This window comes from Pseudorca crassidens, chromosome 20, assembly GCF_039906515.1.
Source record: "Pseudorca crassidens isolate mPseCra1 chromosome 20, mPseCra1.hap1, whole genome shotgun sequence".
Lineage (NCBI taxonomy): Eukaryota > Metazoa > Chordata > Mammalia > Artiodactyla > Delphinidae > Pseudorca > Pseudorca crassidens.
Window position 1 is genome coordinate 31,634,802 of NC_090315.1, and position 16,101 is coordinate 31,650,902.

General features: G+C 37.8%; 1 protein-coding gene across 3 annotated transcripts in view; it reads left to right on the plus strand.

The window, feature by feature from the left end:
- RBL2 (RB transcriptional corepressor like 2) overlaps positions 1-16,101 on the plus strand; it is a 51,582-nt gene that overhangs the window by 7,134 nt on the left and 28,347 nt on the right. For all 3 annotated transcript variants that reach the window (XM_067719890.1, XM_067719889.1, XM_067719891.1), the window contains exons 4-8: positions 1,326-1,390; positions 4,888-5,016; positions 6,536-6,696; positions 6,789-6,853; positions 7,811-7,997. In XM_067719890.1, coding sequence (XP_067575991.1) covers positions 1,326-1,390; positions 4,888-5,016; positions 6,536-6,696; positions 6,789-6,853; positions 7,811-7,997 — 607 coding nt within the window. The remainder of the gene's footprint in view (positions 1-1,325; positions 1,391-4,887; positions 5,017-6,535; positions 6,697-6,788; positions 6,854-7,810; positions 7,998-16,101) is intronic.

Genomic DNA, 16,101 nt, shown 5'->3' on the forward strand with positions numbered 1-16,101 from the left:
ACATGCAGCACTATATAAATTTAAGGTGTACAGCATAATGATCTGACTTACATACATCATGAAATGATGACCACAGTAAGTTTAGTGAACAGCCATCATCTCACTTAGAAATACAAAACTAAATAGAAAAAAAATTTTTCTTTGTGATCACAACTCTTAAGATTTATTCTCTTAACTTTCATATATAGCATACAGCAGTGTTAATTATATTTATGTTGTACATTACATCGCTAGGACTTATTTTTCTTATAACTGTAAGTTAGAATGGCTTCTAAAATGTTTGACTTTTATCTTGCTAGGTATCAAAACTAGGTAGTTTATCACATGCCTATGGTGGGGAGGCTACTTTTTAAAGCAGGGCAATGACGTTTAATCCTTGCCATCGACTGGTGAATGAAATACAGTATTATACCCAAGTAGAATGATCTTTTAGCAGATGGAGAGACTAAGGCACATGGAGAGCAAGTGTACTTAGCTAATGACAGTGCGGGAACTAAACCCCAGTCTTCAGATTCTTCTCTTCAAAGCACCTTGGTAGAATAAGGCTATTGGGATATGGAGCCAACAGATGTCTTACCTAAACATTGGCAGAGGATTTGGTAGAAAAGCCAAGTTTAAAACAGGTCTGAAACTCCCTGTAGCAGACATCTTAGCAAATATAACAGGTACACTTTTATTTTCCCCCTTCCTCCTCCCTGCAACAGGTACTCCTAATGATAGAAATATAAGGAATTAGGGGGAGCCCCGAATTTACATTAAAAAGTCCTTTTGTGGGACTTCCCTGGCGGTCCATTGGTTAAGACTCCGAGCTCCCACTGCAGGGGGCACGGGTTCGGTCCCTGGTCGGGGTAAGATCCCGCATGCCATGCAGCACAGCCAAAAAAAAAAAAAATCCATTTGTGACTCGATATATAATCTGGAATGTCTTTAGGGAGGGAGGGTTTACATTTCATCAACTATGGTGGAGGGGAAAAAAAGTTGGAGGAATATCTGCCTGCATACATGGGTCTTAAAGCAGCATTAGCCTTGCTGATGTCATCAGAAGAACTATTGTTACTCGTTTTATTTTCTACCTTACTTATCTTGACCTGCAAAAGCTTTTACACCTCTTCAGAATTTTCTTCTAAGATGAGTGCTTTCCCTTGCTCCCAGCTATTCCCTTACCAGTATTTGGTTGGAGCAGAACTTCTTGCACATTTTCCATGTGAAATGAATCTGCTGTCACTCCCTCTAACTGTGGGTTTTGTTTCTCACCTAGTTTACAGTCATTTGTCATGTCTTTTTCTGATTCTTCTGTTATCTCATGACTTTTTTCTCCCCCAAAGGCGACAGCCCTGTACCGTGTCTGAAGTTTTCCATTTTTGTTGGGTGCTTTTTATATATGCAAAAGGTAAGGAAAGAGTGATATTTATTTAAATATTAGTTTATTTAAAAGTTCAGGTACTACTATTGTCAACCTATAATGTGTATCAGGAAAAGATTCTCACTGAAAAATTTCTCAAGGCTTTTAGTCCCAGGTTCTTTTTTAAGTATTGCCTTTTCATAAGAGTCTTTTGAAATTCTTTACAGTATCCCAAACTTCCTTCATTAAATGGAAAATCCTTCGTTTTGTTCTTACACAACATTTTTTCCAAAGCACATTATCTCTGAATTATGGACTGAAACACATTAGTGTGTCTGTGCTTATATCTTGGGCTGTATTTTTCACGAGACATGTCTTATTTAATTGAGTAGGACTGATCGTTTTCAGAGTAGTTCAGATTACTTTTTACATCTTGTTCAGATAAATATGCTTGATCAAATACCTTTAGATACAACTTATTTTCTCTACCTCCTCTTCTCACTTAACCTGTCCAAGGTCTGCATTCAGTGAAATACATTTTTATTCTTATTATTGTCCTCTCTGTATTTTTTTAATCAGGAATGAATTGACTATCAGTAAGTTTATTGAAATGAAATATAAAATATGTGTAAAATTTATGCAGCTTATTCCTAGGCATAGTGTCTTTTTTTTTTAATTGAGGTATAGTTGTTTTACAATGTTGTGTTAGTTTCTACTGTACAGCGAAGTGGAGTTCCCTGTGCTATACAGCAGGTTCTTACCTCTCTGTATTTCTATGTAGAAATGATTCTTACTAATATATAGAAGAGCAGAAAGTACAGTTACACAGCTTTTTCTATAGATTATATAGAATGCCTTTGCCATTAAGATATCCCAATAAAATGCAAAGTTAAAATCAAAGAATTATTAGAGCTGGCAGGTATTTCATAAATATAAGAGGTTCTCATTATTAGATCCATTTGTCCAACTTATTTAAAGAGTCAGTAACTGAGGCCCAGAAACTAGCTGCTAGAAACAGAGCTAGGATTTGAATCCACATCTCTTAGCTCTTGGTTTCATGCTGCATGTGTAGGCCCTCTAGCAGGGATGTGTCCCTTGGTGTCAGTTCAATTTGTCTGATTGTAGCTGGTCCTTTCTAGCTAGTTAGGTTAGAACTTATCTTTCCTTCCCTGAGTTGCATGCTTTATTGAAAAGAAAAATCTTTCTTTTGTCAAAAATGAGCTCTTGGTTATTTTTGCTTTCCATCACACTGGATGTTTCTTTAGCAGAGATGAAGGTGGTGTGATCAGTGGCATGAAATTTAGAAAGGCTTAATAAGAGCATATAAACTGTTTTCATGATGGTTGGAACATTTGCTACCACTTGGCTTACTGTGGCTGGTGTTATGATATTAGTCTTGACAGTAGATTGTGGGCAGGTATATCTGACTTCTAGGATTTATATCTGTTTTATGTCTTATGACATATGTATACTTGGAGGTAAGTATTTGGTACTATATAAATTATTGGAAGAGAAGTGTATTTATTTAGGTTTTGGTCTCACTTGATCAACTGGGGTGGCATAGCTTTTGTCTCTACAATAAACTCAGTGTTTGAGTTTTACCTTACTGTTATTAATTCCGATATAATTATTTGGTCTAAAGAGCCTTTGTCTACCCACGATCCAGCACTATGATCGTTTATGATTCACTAGGATCTTTTCCAATAGAGTAGTTTAGTTGGTTTTATTCAGTTCTTGATTTAGTTATTTGGGGGATGGTGTACTCTTATAGACACCTTTTTCATGACTTTGTCTGCAACAGTGGGCATCCCAGATTATCTCATTCCTGATAAACAAGCTAACTTTTGCCTGTTATCTTTGTTGACTTCCAATGGCAAGTACACACGAGTGACAAGTTTGGGCTTGTTGTCATGAAGGGCTTTGTGGACTGAAGACTGTTAGGTGCCACTTCCTGTTTTACATGTTATCCCAAGTCTTCAGTCAGATTATCTTTGTTGATTGAAAGATAAAATATCTCACGAAGTGAGATTTATTTCTAAAGTCAGGATTTGAAATGTAGAGTATGTCATGATGGGAGAGTCCTGGCGTTTAGGTTCTGATCTTTAGGGGCATTTCAGATTTTTGTTAGAAGTCACTGTGCTGCCAGTTACTTCCTTCCGTGGCAGGTACAACACCAGCGACAAGTTTAGGCTTGTCAGTGTGTACGACTTTGTAGCTTGAAACTGGTAGGTACCACTTCCTGTTTTACATCTGAGGAATTGAGTATATTTTAATATTAAGCATCTTTTTTGTGAAACCACGCAAGTTAGTTTGGTTATATCAATGCCAAGTTTAGCCTATTAATTATCATTTGTCTTTTTGGCAGCAGAAAACTATTTTTTCTCTTTAATCCATTTAAATTGATTTGTTGAAATATTTCCATCTATTAAAAAAAAAAAAGAATTGCTTATCCTGCTATGCTGAGGTAAGTGGTAACTTTCTTTAGAGGAAAGGAGAGAAAACAGCCTGAAACAGAGTAGTGTGAGTGTGTGTGTGTATGCATTTGGGTAGTCATTTAGTGTGAAAATGTCAAGGTTTAGAAATAATTCTTCAGATGTATGTTAGCTATTTAAGTTGAATTCATCTGATGTTATAAGAGTGTAAAATCAATATGAAGCATATATATGCAGTGTTTAATGCTTAAAGATACAAAAAAAATCTAGAAATATTCCTTAATTTCTAAGAATAATAAAACTGTTTTAACTGCCTATAAAAACTCTTTTCAATGTTAGAGTTAAACCAGAACTACAGAAATGACATGTTTCTTTAGGTTTAGGTTTTGGTTTATTTTTTTGTTACCAAGCATCAACAATTATTCCTGGGATACTAGCTCTAGAACTGAAATATCTTTTATTGTGGTCCTGTTGCATTAATTTATATGAGCTTGTATTACTACATCAAAAAGTATTTAAAATATTACTGTTAGGAGTCTGATTATAGTTTCTGGTCTTTTTAAAATACATACATGAAAAAATAATTACATTAATCATTTTTTCAGCTTTTCCCATCTAAGCATTTCTACCAGTTTTCTTGACAGAAAAATATTTTCATACCAAACAATTTCTTAACAGCTTGAGATAATTTATGAAGTTGTTTGTGTTCAGAATTTTCAAAAGAAAAACCAATTATGATAAAATTTTGATCAGCTATTAGGCATTTAATAAATGCTTATTTAATGACTATTAATGAATGGCATTTATAGTAAAGTTTTGGTTTTTCTTAAACTCTTTTTTTAAAAATACTTATTTTTAAAATTTATTTATTTGGTTGTGCCAGGTCTTAGTTGTGGCCGGCGGGCTTCTTAGTCTTACTCTTATCTATCTAGTTTAATAAATTTCTAAGAGTTTAATATTTCAAACTGTGAATTTGCCAAAACACTTTCTGTAGCTCTTGAGTCAGCTTTGTACACTGTTGTATAATGTCATTTTAACTAAAGGAAGAAATTATTTTAAAAATATTGTGAAGTTGATGCAAATTTAACTCTATAATTGTTTATAATCCTGTAGGTAATTTCCCCATGATTAGTGATGATCTGGTTAATTCTTATCATCTTCTGCTGTGTGCTTTGGACTTAGTTTATGGAAATGCCCTTCAATGTTCCAATCGTAAAGAACTTGTGAACCCTAATTTTAAAGGTAAGTTTGTAAATCAAAGACTATCAGACAACTCACATTTCTACATTATGTTTACTGTTGGGAGTTGTACACATACTATAGCTTTCCTAGCATCAGAGAACATAAATGCTTTTCAAAGCTTCATCACCAGAGTACTTACAACTAGGAGTTGAGCTCTCTGTAAAAATATTTATGGAAAAAGAAATTGCAAATATCACAAAGTTTAAAGTCTTAGATGACAACTTTAGAAGTTTCTGAAATATATATTCAACAAGAAGAAGGAATTTAAAAACCTGGAGTAGCGAAGATGACATTAGAGCTGACGGTGGTTTTCTACATTGGCAAGTTTCATGGCTGACACACAGGAGGAGGTCAAAGCAGATTTATTGAAAGAATCTCCATTTCAGATCTTTTCTATAGAAGAGGAGTAGCTATGGTTCTAAAATAAGTAAAATGAATTTTCAACTCTAAACTAAAAGGTGTTTGGAAATGATAGTTATTTTGGCTATCCATTTAGTAGGCTTTAAGGTATATAATTTCTATGAATGATATACAGTAAGAGACCAATTATGTATAAAGCAAATATTAAAAAGTATTTATTGGGCTTCCCTGGTGGCGCAGTGGTTAGGAGTCCGCCTGCCGATGCAGGGAACGCGGGTTCGTGCCCGGGTCCGGGAGGATCCCGCGTGCCGCGGAGCGGCTGGGCCCATGAGCCATGGCCACTGAGCCTGCGCGTCCGGAGCCTGTGCTCCTCAACGGGAGAGGCCACAACAGTGAGAGGCCCGCGTACCACAAAAAAAAAAAAAAAGTATTTATTGAGCTATTATATAATGCTGCTGCTATTTGAATAATAACTTGGTAGGATTCTGAGTGATTGTTAGTTGTGGGGTGGTTACAATTAGAATTTCAGCTTGTCTGAATCTCAAGGTAGATTTTTAAAGTCAGTGGAGTTAATTACTTCAGTTGCTTCTGGTTTGGTAAGTTTAATGTTCTCTGTATTCTGTCCTTTCTTTTATTTCTTTCCTAACTCCCTTTTATATTTCTATATAGCTGCTTCCCTTCATTTTATCCCCTCTTCTTTATTTCTCTTGCATTGAATCTAGAACAAGGGCTGTAAATTAACATGATAAATACATATAATATAATTAAATCAAAGTATATAAAGAGTGTGTACTTTGAACAGTAATTTTTTTCAAAGTGCTATTTTTTATTTGAATGTAACGCTTATTGGCAAAATTTTATTTTTCTGGTTTTTAGATCTTATAGCAATATACTAAATTATTTTTTTAGTTTTTCTTTTTTAACCGTCTCCAGGTAGATAACTGAATAACTGAAATCTTTTGAGCAGTGATACGCTTTACCTCTATTTGCTATTTTTGAAGTATGTTTAAATAGAGTCAAATTAGGCCCTTACACTATTTCCTGTACACTCATATGCTAACTCAAGTGCTGATTAGACTCTCTATTATTTATAGTTTAGTTTATTACAGTTTGGTTTATGGAATGCTACCTGCTATCTCTATGATTTTACCCATCACAGGTCTATCTGAAGATTTTCACGCTAAGGATTCTAAACCTTCTTCCGACCCACCTTGTGTCATTGAGAAACTCTGTTCCTTACATGACGGCCTAGTTTTGGAAGCAAAGGGAATAAAGGAACATTTCTGGAAACCCTATATTAGGAAACTTTATGAAAAAAAGGTTTGTAAGTAGTAAAGAAGTAATTTGAAAATATCTTCTGGGCAAAGACTTGATTTAATACGATGACTTAAGGATCTTTTCTTTCATCATAGCTCCTTAAGGGAAAAGAAGAAAATCTTACTGGTTTTCTAGAACCTGGGAATTTTGGAGAGAGTTTGTGAGTACTTCTGTTATAAACGTACTTTAATGTTTTAAATTATGTACCGAGGAAACCTCAGAGTTTCATGATTTTTTGTTTTTTTTTAATTTATTTAATTTATTTATTTTGGCTGCGCTGGGTCTTCATTGCTGCGCGCGGTTGTGCCGAGCAGGGGATGGTCTTCATTGTGGTGTGCAGGCTTCCCATTGTGGTGGCTTCTCTTGTTGCGGAGCATGGGCTCTAGGCGCGCAGGCCTCAGCAGCCGTGGCTCACGGGCTCCAGAGCTCAGGCTCAGCAGCTGCGGCTCACGGGCCTACTTGCTCCGCGGCATGTGGGATCCTCCCGGACCAGGGCTCGAACCCGTGTCCCCTGCATTGGCAGGCGGATTCTTAACAACTGTGCCACCAAGGAAGCCCGAGTTTCATGTTTTTATTGTTTGTGTCCTGGAAATTTAGAATATGTCTTGTGGCAGAATATAGGGATGCAGTAAAAAATTCTGTCAACTATTACTCGAAGCACATGTTTTAGATTTATTGAAAACTGTATGGCCGTTCTTTAAAGCTTTAATAGTTAAGCTTTTGGATCATGATTTTTGAAATAAAGAAATTCTTTTGGAACTACACAGGGGAAGAATGATGATGTGGAAGTACTTAGGTCTTCAAACTTGCCTGGAGCAGCTAAGAAAGATAATTAGGCTTCTCACCAGAAGCTGTACCTACCAGGCAGCTTGGTACAGGATACCCATCCTGAAATACTGTCACCAAAATATACTTACTGTACAATGCATGAGCATAATGGAGCAAGCGTGCATTTTATACTCCTCAGTTTTTATAATTAACAGTGATCCCACTAAAACTTAACTTTTACAAAATTATTAGAATTTTTAGTAAATGAAAAAAATGAAACAAGTAGCCTAAAACAACTGAAATGGCAGTTCCGTGAGTATACATTTTGCCTATTTTTTTTCCCCTATAGTAAAGCCATCAATAAGGCCTATGAGGAGTATGTTTTATCTGTTGGGAATTTAGATGAGCGGATTTTTCTTGGAGAGGATGCTGAAGAGGAAATTGGGACCCTCTCAAGGTGTTTGAATACTGGTTCAGGAACAGAGACTGCTGAAAGGGTGCAGATGAAAAGCATCTTGCAGCAGCACTTTGACAAGGTGAGTTGAGCCATGCCAGAAGAGTGGAAATACAGGAGCAGACATGCCAGAGGTTCTATTTTATTTTGGTAATTGTGTGTGTAGATGCGTTTTACTTGCTTCCAGTGTGAAAAAGAAAATTCACATCCTACTTATCTTAATTGAAAAAGTTATCTCCCAGGAGATGGAAACAACCTAAGTGTCCATCATCCGATGAATGGATAAAGAAGATGTGGCACATATATACAGTGGAATATTACTCAGCCATAAAAAGAAACGAAATTGAGCTATTTGTAATGAGGTGGATGGACCTAGAGTCTGTCATACAAAGTGAAGTAAGTCAGAAAGAGAAAGACAAATACCGTATGCTAACACATAGATATGGAATTTAAGAAAAAAAAATGTCATGAAGAGCCTAGGGGTAGGACAGGAATAAAGACACAGACCTACTAGAGAATGGACTTGAGGATATGGGGAGGGGGAAGGGTGAGCTGTGACAAAGTGAGAGAGTGGCATGGACATATATACACTACCAAACATAAAATAGATAGCTGGTGGGAAGCAGCCGCATGGCACAGGGAGATCAGCTCGGTGCTTTTTGATCACGTAGAGGGGTGGGATAGGGAGGGTGGGAGGGAGGGAGATGCAAGAGGGAAGAGATATGGGAACATATGTATATGTATAACTGATTCACTTTGTTATAAAGCAGAAACTAACACACCATTGTAAAGCAATTATACTCCAATAAAGATGTAAAACAAAACAAACAAACAAACAAAAAACACTTTTGGGGCTTCCCTGGTGGCGCAGTGGTTGAGAGCCTGCCTGCCGATGCAGGGGACATGGGCTCGTGCCCCGGTCCGGGAAGGTCCCACGTGCCGCGGAGCGGCTGGGCCCGTGAGCCATGGCCGCCAAGCCTGCGCGTCCAGAGCCTGTGCTCCACAACGGGAGAGGCCACAACAGTGAGAGGCCCGTGTACCACAAAAAACAAAACAAAACAAAAGAAAAAAAAACACTTTTGAGGACCAACAAAAAAAGTTATCTGTATGTTTACTGTTTTAAATTTTGTCAACCTTGACTTTCAAAATTTTTGGTTAGATCTGGGAAAAAGAATTTAATATAAATGTAAATGAATGTATCATGCTGATGATTGTTGGTTTTGAGAAGATGGGCCAGTAATATACAGCCCATATTGAACATAGTAAGTGTTTAGAAAATGTTGATTGACCCAAATTGGTACCTTCATCTAAGAGACTAGAGAAACTGAGAATCTGTAGTCTTCAAGAAAGTTCTGTTAAACTGAGTTTCAGGATCATGTGTATATTTCATGCAGACACTTAGGATGATGGCGACTAGGAGTTTCCCTTTGTTGTGTGGTGTTCATACAACAGAAAATAAGCACCTTCTGACAGGTGCTTCCAGAGGCAGTGTAGCTAATTCCAAGGGGTAACTCACCTGTAAGACCAGACTTAAGACTGGTTTGCTTTCTCATTCAACGAATATTCTCAAGGTATGCTGTATGTCAGATTGTGTCCTGGACGCTGGGGCTATGTCAGTGAACAAAACAGCTATGAATATCCTGGAATTTACTGATGGCTTGGATCTAGGGTGTGAAAAAAAAGAAAACAGTGATGACTCCAGTTGGGTGAATGGTATAAAAGCTAAAGTCCTTACAAATGCCTAAAAAGTCTTCAGTGATCTAGCTGTGCTACCTCTCTGAATTCATCTCCCACCACTTTCCTCCTCACCCTTTCCACTCATGCCACATTAACCTCCTTTTTCATTCTTCAGATATGCCAAGCATACTCCCAACTCAAAGCCTTTGCTCTTGCTGTTTTCTCAGCCTAGAGCATGTTTCTTCAAGATGCTCATGTGGTTTACTTCCTCGCTTCCTTCAGATCTCTGATAACCTGACTACTGTATAAAATAATAACCACTAGCATCCTCCCCTACTTCAGGACTTGCTTTCCCCCTTACTTTGCCATTAGTGTTCCTGTTAGTATTTATCAGTGTCTGATGGTTGGTAGGTAGGTAGGTAGAAATAAAGAATTGTTTGTCTCAAGATAATAAATACATAGAAAGAGAGAGAGAAGGAGAGAAAGGGAGGAAGAGAGGGAGAGAGGAAGAAAGGAAGGAAGGATAGATGGATTGTTTATTATCTGTCTCCCTGCATTAGAATATAAGCTTTATGAGGTCTATGACCAGTGTTGTATTCAGTGCTTGTAGGCATTCCATAAATATTTACTATTTACATTTATTGAGGGGAAAGAACAAGTCTAGCGGGGAAAAAATCAAGAATTAGAGTTATGAGCACGTTAAGGGTGAGATGTCTTTTAAATATTCTAGTAGAGGAGTTAAATAGGCCATTTAGAGATACAAGACTAGAGCTCACAGCAAAAGTAAGGGCTGTATATATATATACCCTTAGGATATATATAGTGTCATTAGGATATGGATGGCTTTTAAAGCCATGGAATTAAGAGAGGTTACCTAGTAGTATGAGTTGATAGACAATAAAAGAGGTCTAAGAAGTTAAAGAGAGACTCTTCTTGATCAGAATGCACAGGAAGCTTTAAACTAAGAACTTAAACAGGGCTACCAAGAAGCCCCATGCTGACCTTGAGGACTACAGGCAGGAAGTTGTTTGTGGTTGTCATATGTCATTTCCTTTGTGGAAGTGCTGCTACCTGTGGGCCACGTGGTGAGATGCTGCTGGCTGCTGTTGCTTCTCCTCCCAGCAATGCACTGGTTCATAAACAGGGAAGAAGGTGGCTGTAAGAAAAGCTGTTAAATATAGGGAGAAATCTTCTGAATGTAGTTAATCTACGTAGATCATCTTATTGACCTAAAAAAAATAACAGAATTAATTTCTTTGAAACAAAGTGAAAGTCTTGGCTCTACTCTTGTTTAATTCACAGAGAAGACACATATAGATTTATTTCTGTATGGCGAATTACTGTGTTTTTCTGTATCTCATGAAACTTGAATAGTTCTGTTGCCAGGTAAAAATTTTGCTGGGTGTTTTTACAACTATCTCTAGAATAAGCACATTTAATACATAGGGAAATATAGTCTATCTTGAATAGTAAAAAACTCTTTAGCTATCTTAACCTTTCAGAGTTTGTTGGAAAAATTAGAAAAGATATTTTATTAGCCTATGTATTTTTTTAACATCTTTATTGGAGTATAATTGCTTTACAATGGTGTGTTAGTTTCTGCATTATAACAAAGTGAATCAGTTATACATATACATATGTTCCCATATCTCCTCCCTCTTGTGTCTCCCTCTCACCCTCCCTATCCCACCCCTCTAGGTGGTCACAAAGCACCGAGCAGATCTCCGTGTGCAATGCGGCTGCTTCCCACTAGCTATCTATTTTACGTTTGGTAGTAAATATATGTCCATGCCATTCTCTCACTTTGTCACAGCTTACCCTTCCCCCTCCCCATATCCTCAAGTCCATTCTCTAGTAGGTCTGTGTCTTTATTCCTGTCTTGCCCCTAGGTTCTTCATGACCATTTTCTTTTTTTTTTTTCATATTCCATATATATGTGTTAGCGTACGGTATTTGTTTTTCTCTTTCTGACTGCCACTCTGTATGACAGACTCCAGGTCCATCCACCACACTACAAATAACTCAATTTTGTTTCTTTTTATGGCTGAGTAATATTCCATTCTATATATGTGCCACATCTTCTTTATCCATTCATCTGTTAATGGACACGTAGGTTGCTTCCATGTCCTGGCTATTGTAAATAGAGCTGCAATGAACATTTTGGTTCATGACTCTTTTTGAATTATGGTTTTCTCAGAGTATATGCCCAGTAGTGGGATTGCTGGGTCATACAGTAGTTCTATTTTTATTTTTTTAAGGAACCTCCATACTGTTCTTCATAGTGGCTGTATCAATTTATATTCCCACCAACAGTGCAAGAGGGTTCCCTTTTCTCCACACTCTCTCTAGCATTTATTGTTTGTAGATTTTTTGATGGTGGCCATTCTGTCCGGTGTAAGATGATATCTCATTGTAGTTTTGACTTGCATTTCTCTAATAATTAATGATGTTGAGCATTCTTTTATGTGTTTGTTGGCAATCTGTATATCTTCTTTGGAGAAATGTCTATATGGTCTTCTGCCTAATTTTGGATTGGTTTATTTGTTTTTCTGATATTGAGCTGCATGAGCTGCTTGTACATTTTGGAGATTAATCCTTTGTCAGTTGCTTCATTTGCAAATATTTTCTCCCATTCTGAGGGTTTTCTTTTCATCTTGTTTATGGTTTCCTTTGCTATGCAAAAGCTTTTAAGTTTCATTAGGTCCCATTTGTTTATTTTTGTTTTCCATTTCTCTAGGAGGTGGGTCAGAAAGGATCTTGCTGTGATTTATGCCATAGAGTGTTCTGCCTATGTTTTCCTCTAAGAGTTTGATAGTTTCTGGCCTTACATTTAGGTCTTTAATCCATTTTGAGCTTATTTTTGTGTACGGTGTTAGGGAGTATACTAATCTCATACCTTTATATGTACCTATCCAGTTTTCCCAGCACCACTTATTGAAGAGGCTGTCCTTTCTCCACTGTACATTCCTGCCTCCTTTATCAAAGATAAGGTGACCATATGTGCGTGGGTTTATCTCTGGGCTTTCTCTGCTGTTCCATTGATCTATCTTTCTGTTTTGGTGCCAGTACCATATTGTCTTGATTACTGTAGCTTTGTAGTATAGTCTGAAGTCAGGGAGCCTGATTCCTCCAGCTCCATTTTTCTTTCTCAAGATTGCTTTGGTTATTCGGGGTCTTCTGTGTTTCCATACAAATTGTGAAATTTTTTGTTCTAGTTCTGTGAAAATGCCGTTGGTAGATTCATAGGGATTGCATTGAATCTGTAGATTGCTTTGGGTAGTATAGTCATTTTCACAGTGGTGATTCTTCCAATCCAAGAACATGGTACATCTCTCCATCTATTTGTATCATCTTTAATTTCTTTCATCAGTGTCTTATAATTTTCTGCATGCAGGCCTCTTGTCTCCTTAGGTAGGTTTATTCCTAGATATTTTATTTGTTTTGTTGCAATGGTACATGGGAGTGTTTTCTTGATTTCACTTTCAGATTTTTCATCATTAGTGTATAGGAATGCCAGAGATTTCTGTGCATTAATTTTCTATCCTGCTACTTTACCAAATTCATTGGTTAGATTTAGTAGTTTCTTGGTAGCATCTTTAGGATTCTCTATGTATAGTATCATGTCATCTGCAAACAGTGACAGTTTTACTTCTTCTTTTCCGATTTGGATTCCTTTTATTTCCTTTTCTTCTCTGATTGCTGTGACTAAAACTTCCAAAACTATGTTGGATAAGAGTGGTGAGAGTGGGCAAACTTGTCTTGTTCCTGATCTTAGTGGAAATGGTTTCAGTTTTTCATCATTGAGGACGACGTTGGCTGAGGGTTTGTCATATATGGCCTTTATTATGTTGAGGAAAGTTCCCTCTATGCCTGCTTTCTGGAGGGTTTTTATCATAAATGGGTGTTGAATTTTGTTGAATGCTTTCTCTGCATTTATTGAGATGTTCATATAGTTTTTCTCCTTCAGTTTGTTAATATGGTGTATCACATTGATTGATTTGCGTATATTGAAGACTCCTTGTATTCCTGGGATAAACCCCACTTGATCATGGTGTATGATCCTTTTAATGTGCTGTTGGATTCTGTTTGCTAGTATTTTGTTGAGGATTTTTACATCTATGTTCATCAGTGTTATTGGCCTGTAGTTTTCTTTCTTTGTGACATCTTTGTCTGGTTTTGGTATTAGGGTGATGGTGGCCTCGTAGAATGAGTTTGGGAGTGTTCCTCCCTCTGCTATATTTTGGAAGATTTTGAGAAGGATGGGTGTTAGCTCTTCTCTAAATGATAGAATTTGCCTGTAAAGTCATCTGGTCTTGGGCTTTTGTTTGTTGGAAGATGTTTAATCACAGTTTCAATTTCAGTGCTTGTGATTGGTCTGTTCATATTTTCTATTTCTTCCTGGTTCAGTCTCGGAAGGTTGTGCATTTCTAAGAATTTGTCCATTTCTCCAGGTTGTCCCTTTTTTTTTGCGGTACGCGGGCTTCTCACTGTTGTGGCCTCTCCCGTTGCGGAGCACAGCCTCCAGACGCACAGGCTCAGCGGCCATGGCTCACAGGCCCAGCCGCTCCGTGGCATGTGGGATCCTCCCCGACTGGGGCACGAACCCGTGTCCCCTGCATTGGCAGGTGGACTCTCAACCACTGCGCCACCAGGGAAGCCCCCACGTTGTCCATTTTTTTGGCATATAGTTGCTTGTAGTAATCTCTCATGATCCTTTGTATTTCAGCAGTGTCAGTTGTTACTTCTCCTTTTTCACTTCTAATTCTATTGATTTGAGTCTTCTCTCTTTTTTTCTTGATGAGTCTGGCTAATGGTTTATCTATTTTGTTTATCTTCTCAAAGAACCAGCTTTTAATTTTATTGATCTTTGCTATCGTTTCCTTCATTTCTTTTTCATTTATTTCTGATCTGATCTTTATGATTTCTTTCCTTCTGCTAACTTTGGGGGATTTTTGTTCTTCTTTCTCTAATTGCTTTAGGTGCAAGGTTATGTTGTTTATTTGAGATGTTTCTTGTTTCTTAAGGTAGGATTGTATTGCTATAAACTTCCCTCTTAGAACTGCTTTTGCTGCATCCCATAGGTTTTGGGCCGTCGTGTTTTCATTGTCACTTGTTTCTAGGTATTTTTTGATTTCCTCTTTGATTTCTTCAGTGATCTCTTGGATATTAAGTAGTGTATTGTTTAGCCTCCATGTGTTTGTATTTTTTACAGTTTTTTCCCCGTAATTGATATCTAGTCTTGTAGCGTTGTGGTCGGAAAAGATACTTGATACGATTTCAGTTTTCTTAAATTTATAGCCTATGTATTCATGCTTAAATTCTTGACGTTAAGCTATATCTTTGTGTTCAAGAATTTCACTTAAACTTATTTCTCTGAAGATCTGTCTGCTTTGGGGGGAAGAACTGTGATAGGTTCTAGTAACTAAAGGTAAAGAAGGGCAAGAAGACTGAAGAAGGCTGTTCTGCATCAGGTTGTATTCTGCATCTAAGAATGTTTGTTTTATCCTCCTGTGAAGCAAATTTGATTATTTTTTAATAAATTTATTTTATTTATTTATTTTTGGCTGTGTTGGGTCTTCGTTGCTGCGCATGGGCTTTCTCTAGTTGCGGCGAGCTGGGGCTACCCTTTGTTGCATTGTGTGGGCTTCTCATTGTGGTGGCTTCTCTTGTTGTGGAGCATGGGCTCTAGGCACGTGGGCTTCAGTAGTTGTGGCACATGGGCTCAGTAGTTGTGGCTTACAGGCTCTAGAGCGCAGGCTCAGTAGTTGTGGCGCACGGGCTTAGTTGCTCCACGACATGTGGGATCTTCACGGACCAGGGCTTGAACCCATGTCCCCTGCATTGGCAGGTGGATTCTTAACCACTGCGCCACCAGGACAGTCCAAATTTGATTATTTAGATGAGCTTTTGTTAAATCATGGATTTCATTTGGGCCAGATTTATTCTCAGCTTTCCTTTGTCAATCTTTGAGTAATTACAAAAATAGCAGTAGATGGGAACGGTGAAATTCTGTTTGTCAGAGATAGCCTTAATATTTTCAGGCTTATGTTTGCCTTCAAGCTCAAGTTTTTGTTTTTTTGTGGTACACGGGCCTCTCACTGTTGTGGCCTCTCCCGTTGCAGAGCACAGGCTCCGGACGCGCAGGCTCAGCGGCCATGGCTCATGGGCCCAGCTGCTCCATGGCATGTGGGATCTTCCCGTACGGGGGCACGAACCTGTGTCCCCTGCATCGGCACGCGGACTCTCAACCACTGTGCCACCAGGGAAGCCCCAAGCTTAAGTTTTGAAGGAGGAATAATAGGGAACTATGCCTTATCTTAAACATTTAACCTTTTTTTTTATTTTTACTTTTTTTTTTTTGGCTGTGCCACACGGAGTGGTTGGTGGGATCTTAGTTCCCTGACCAGGGATTGAACCTGGGCCCTCAGCAGTGAAAGTGTGGAGTCCTAACCACTGGACTGCCAGGGAATTCCCATAAACATTTAACTTTTAAGAGACAAACTTCTTAG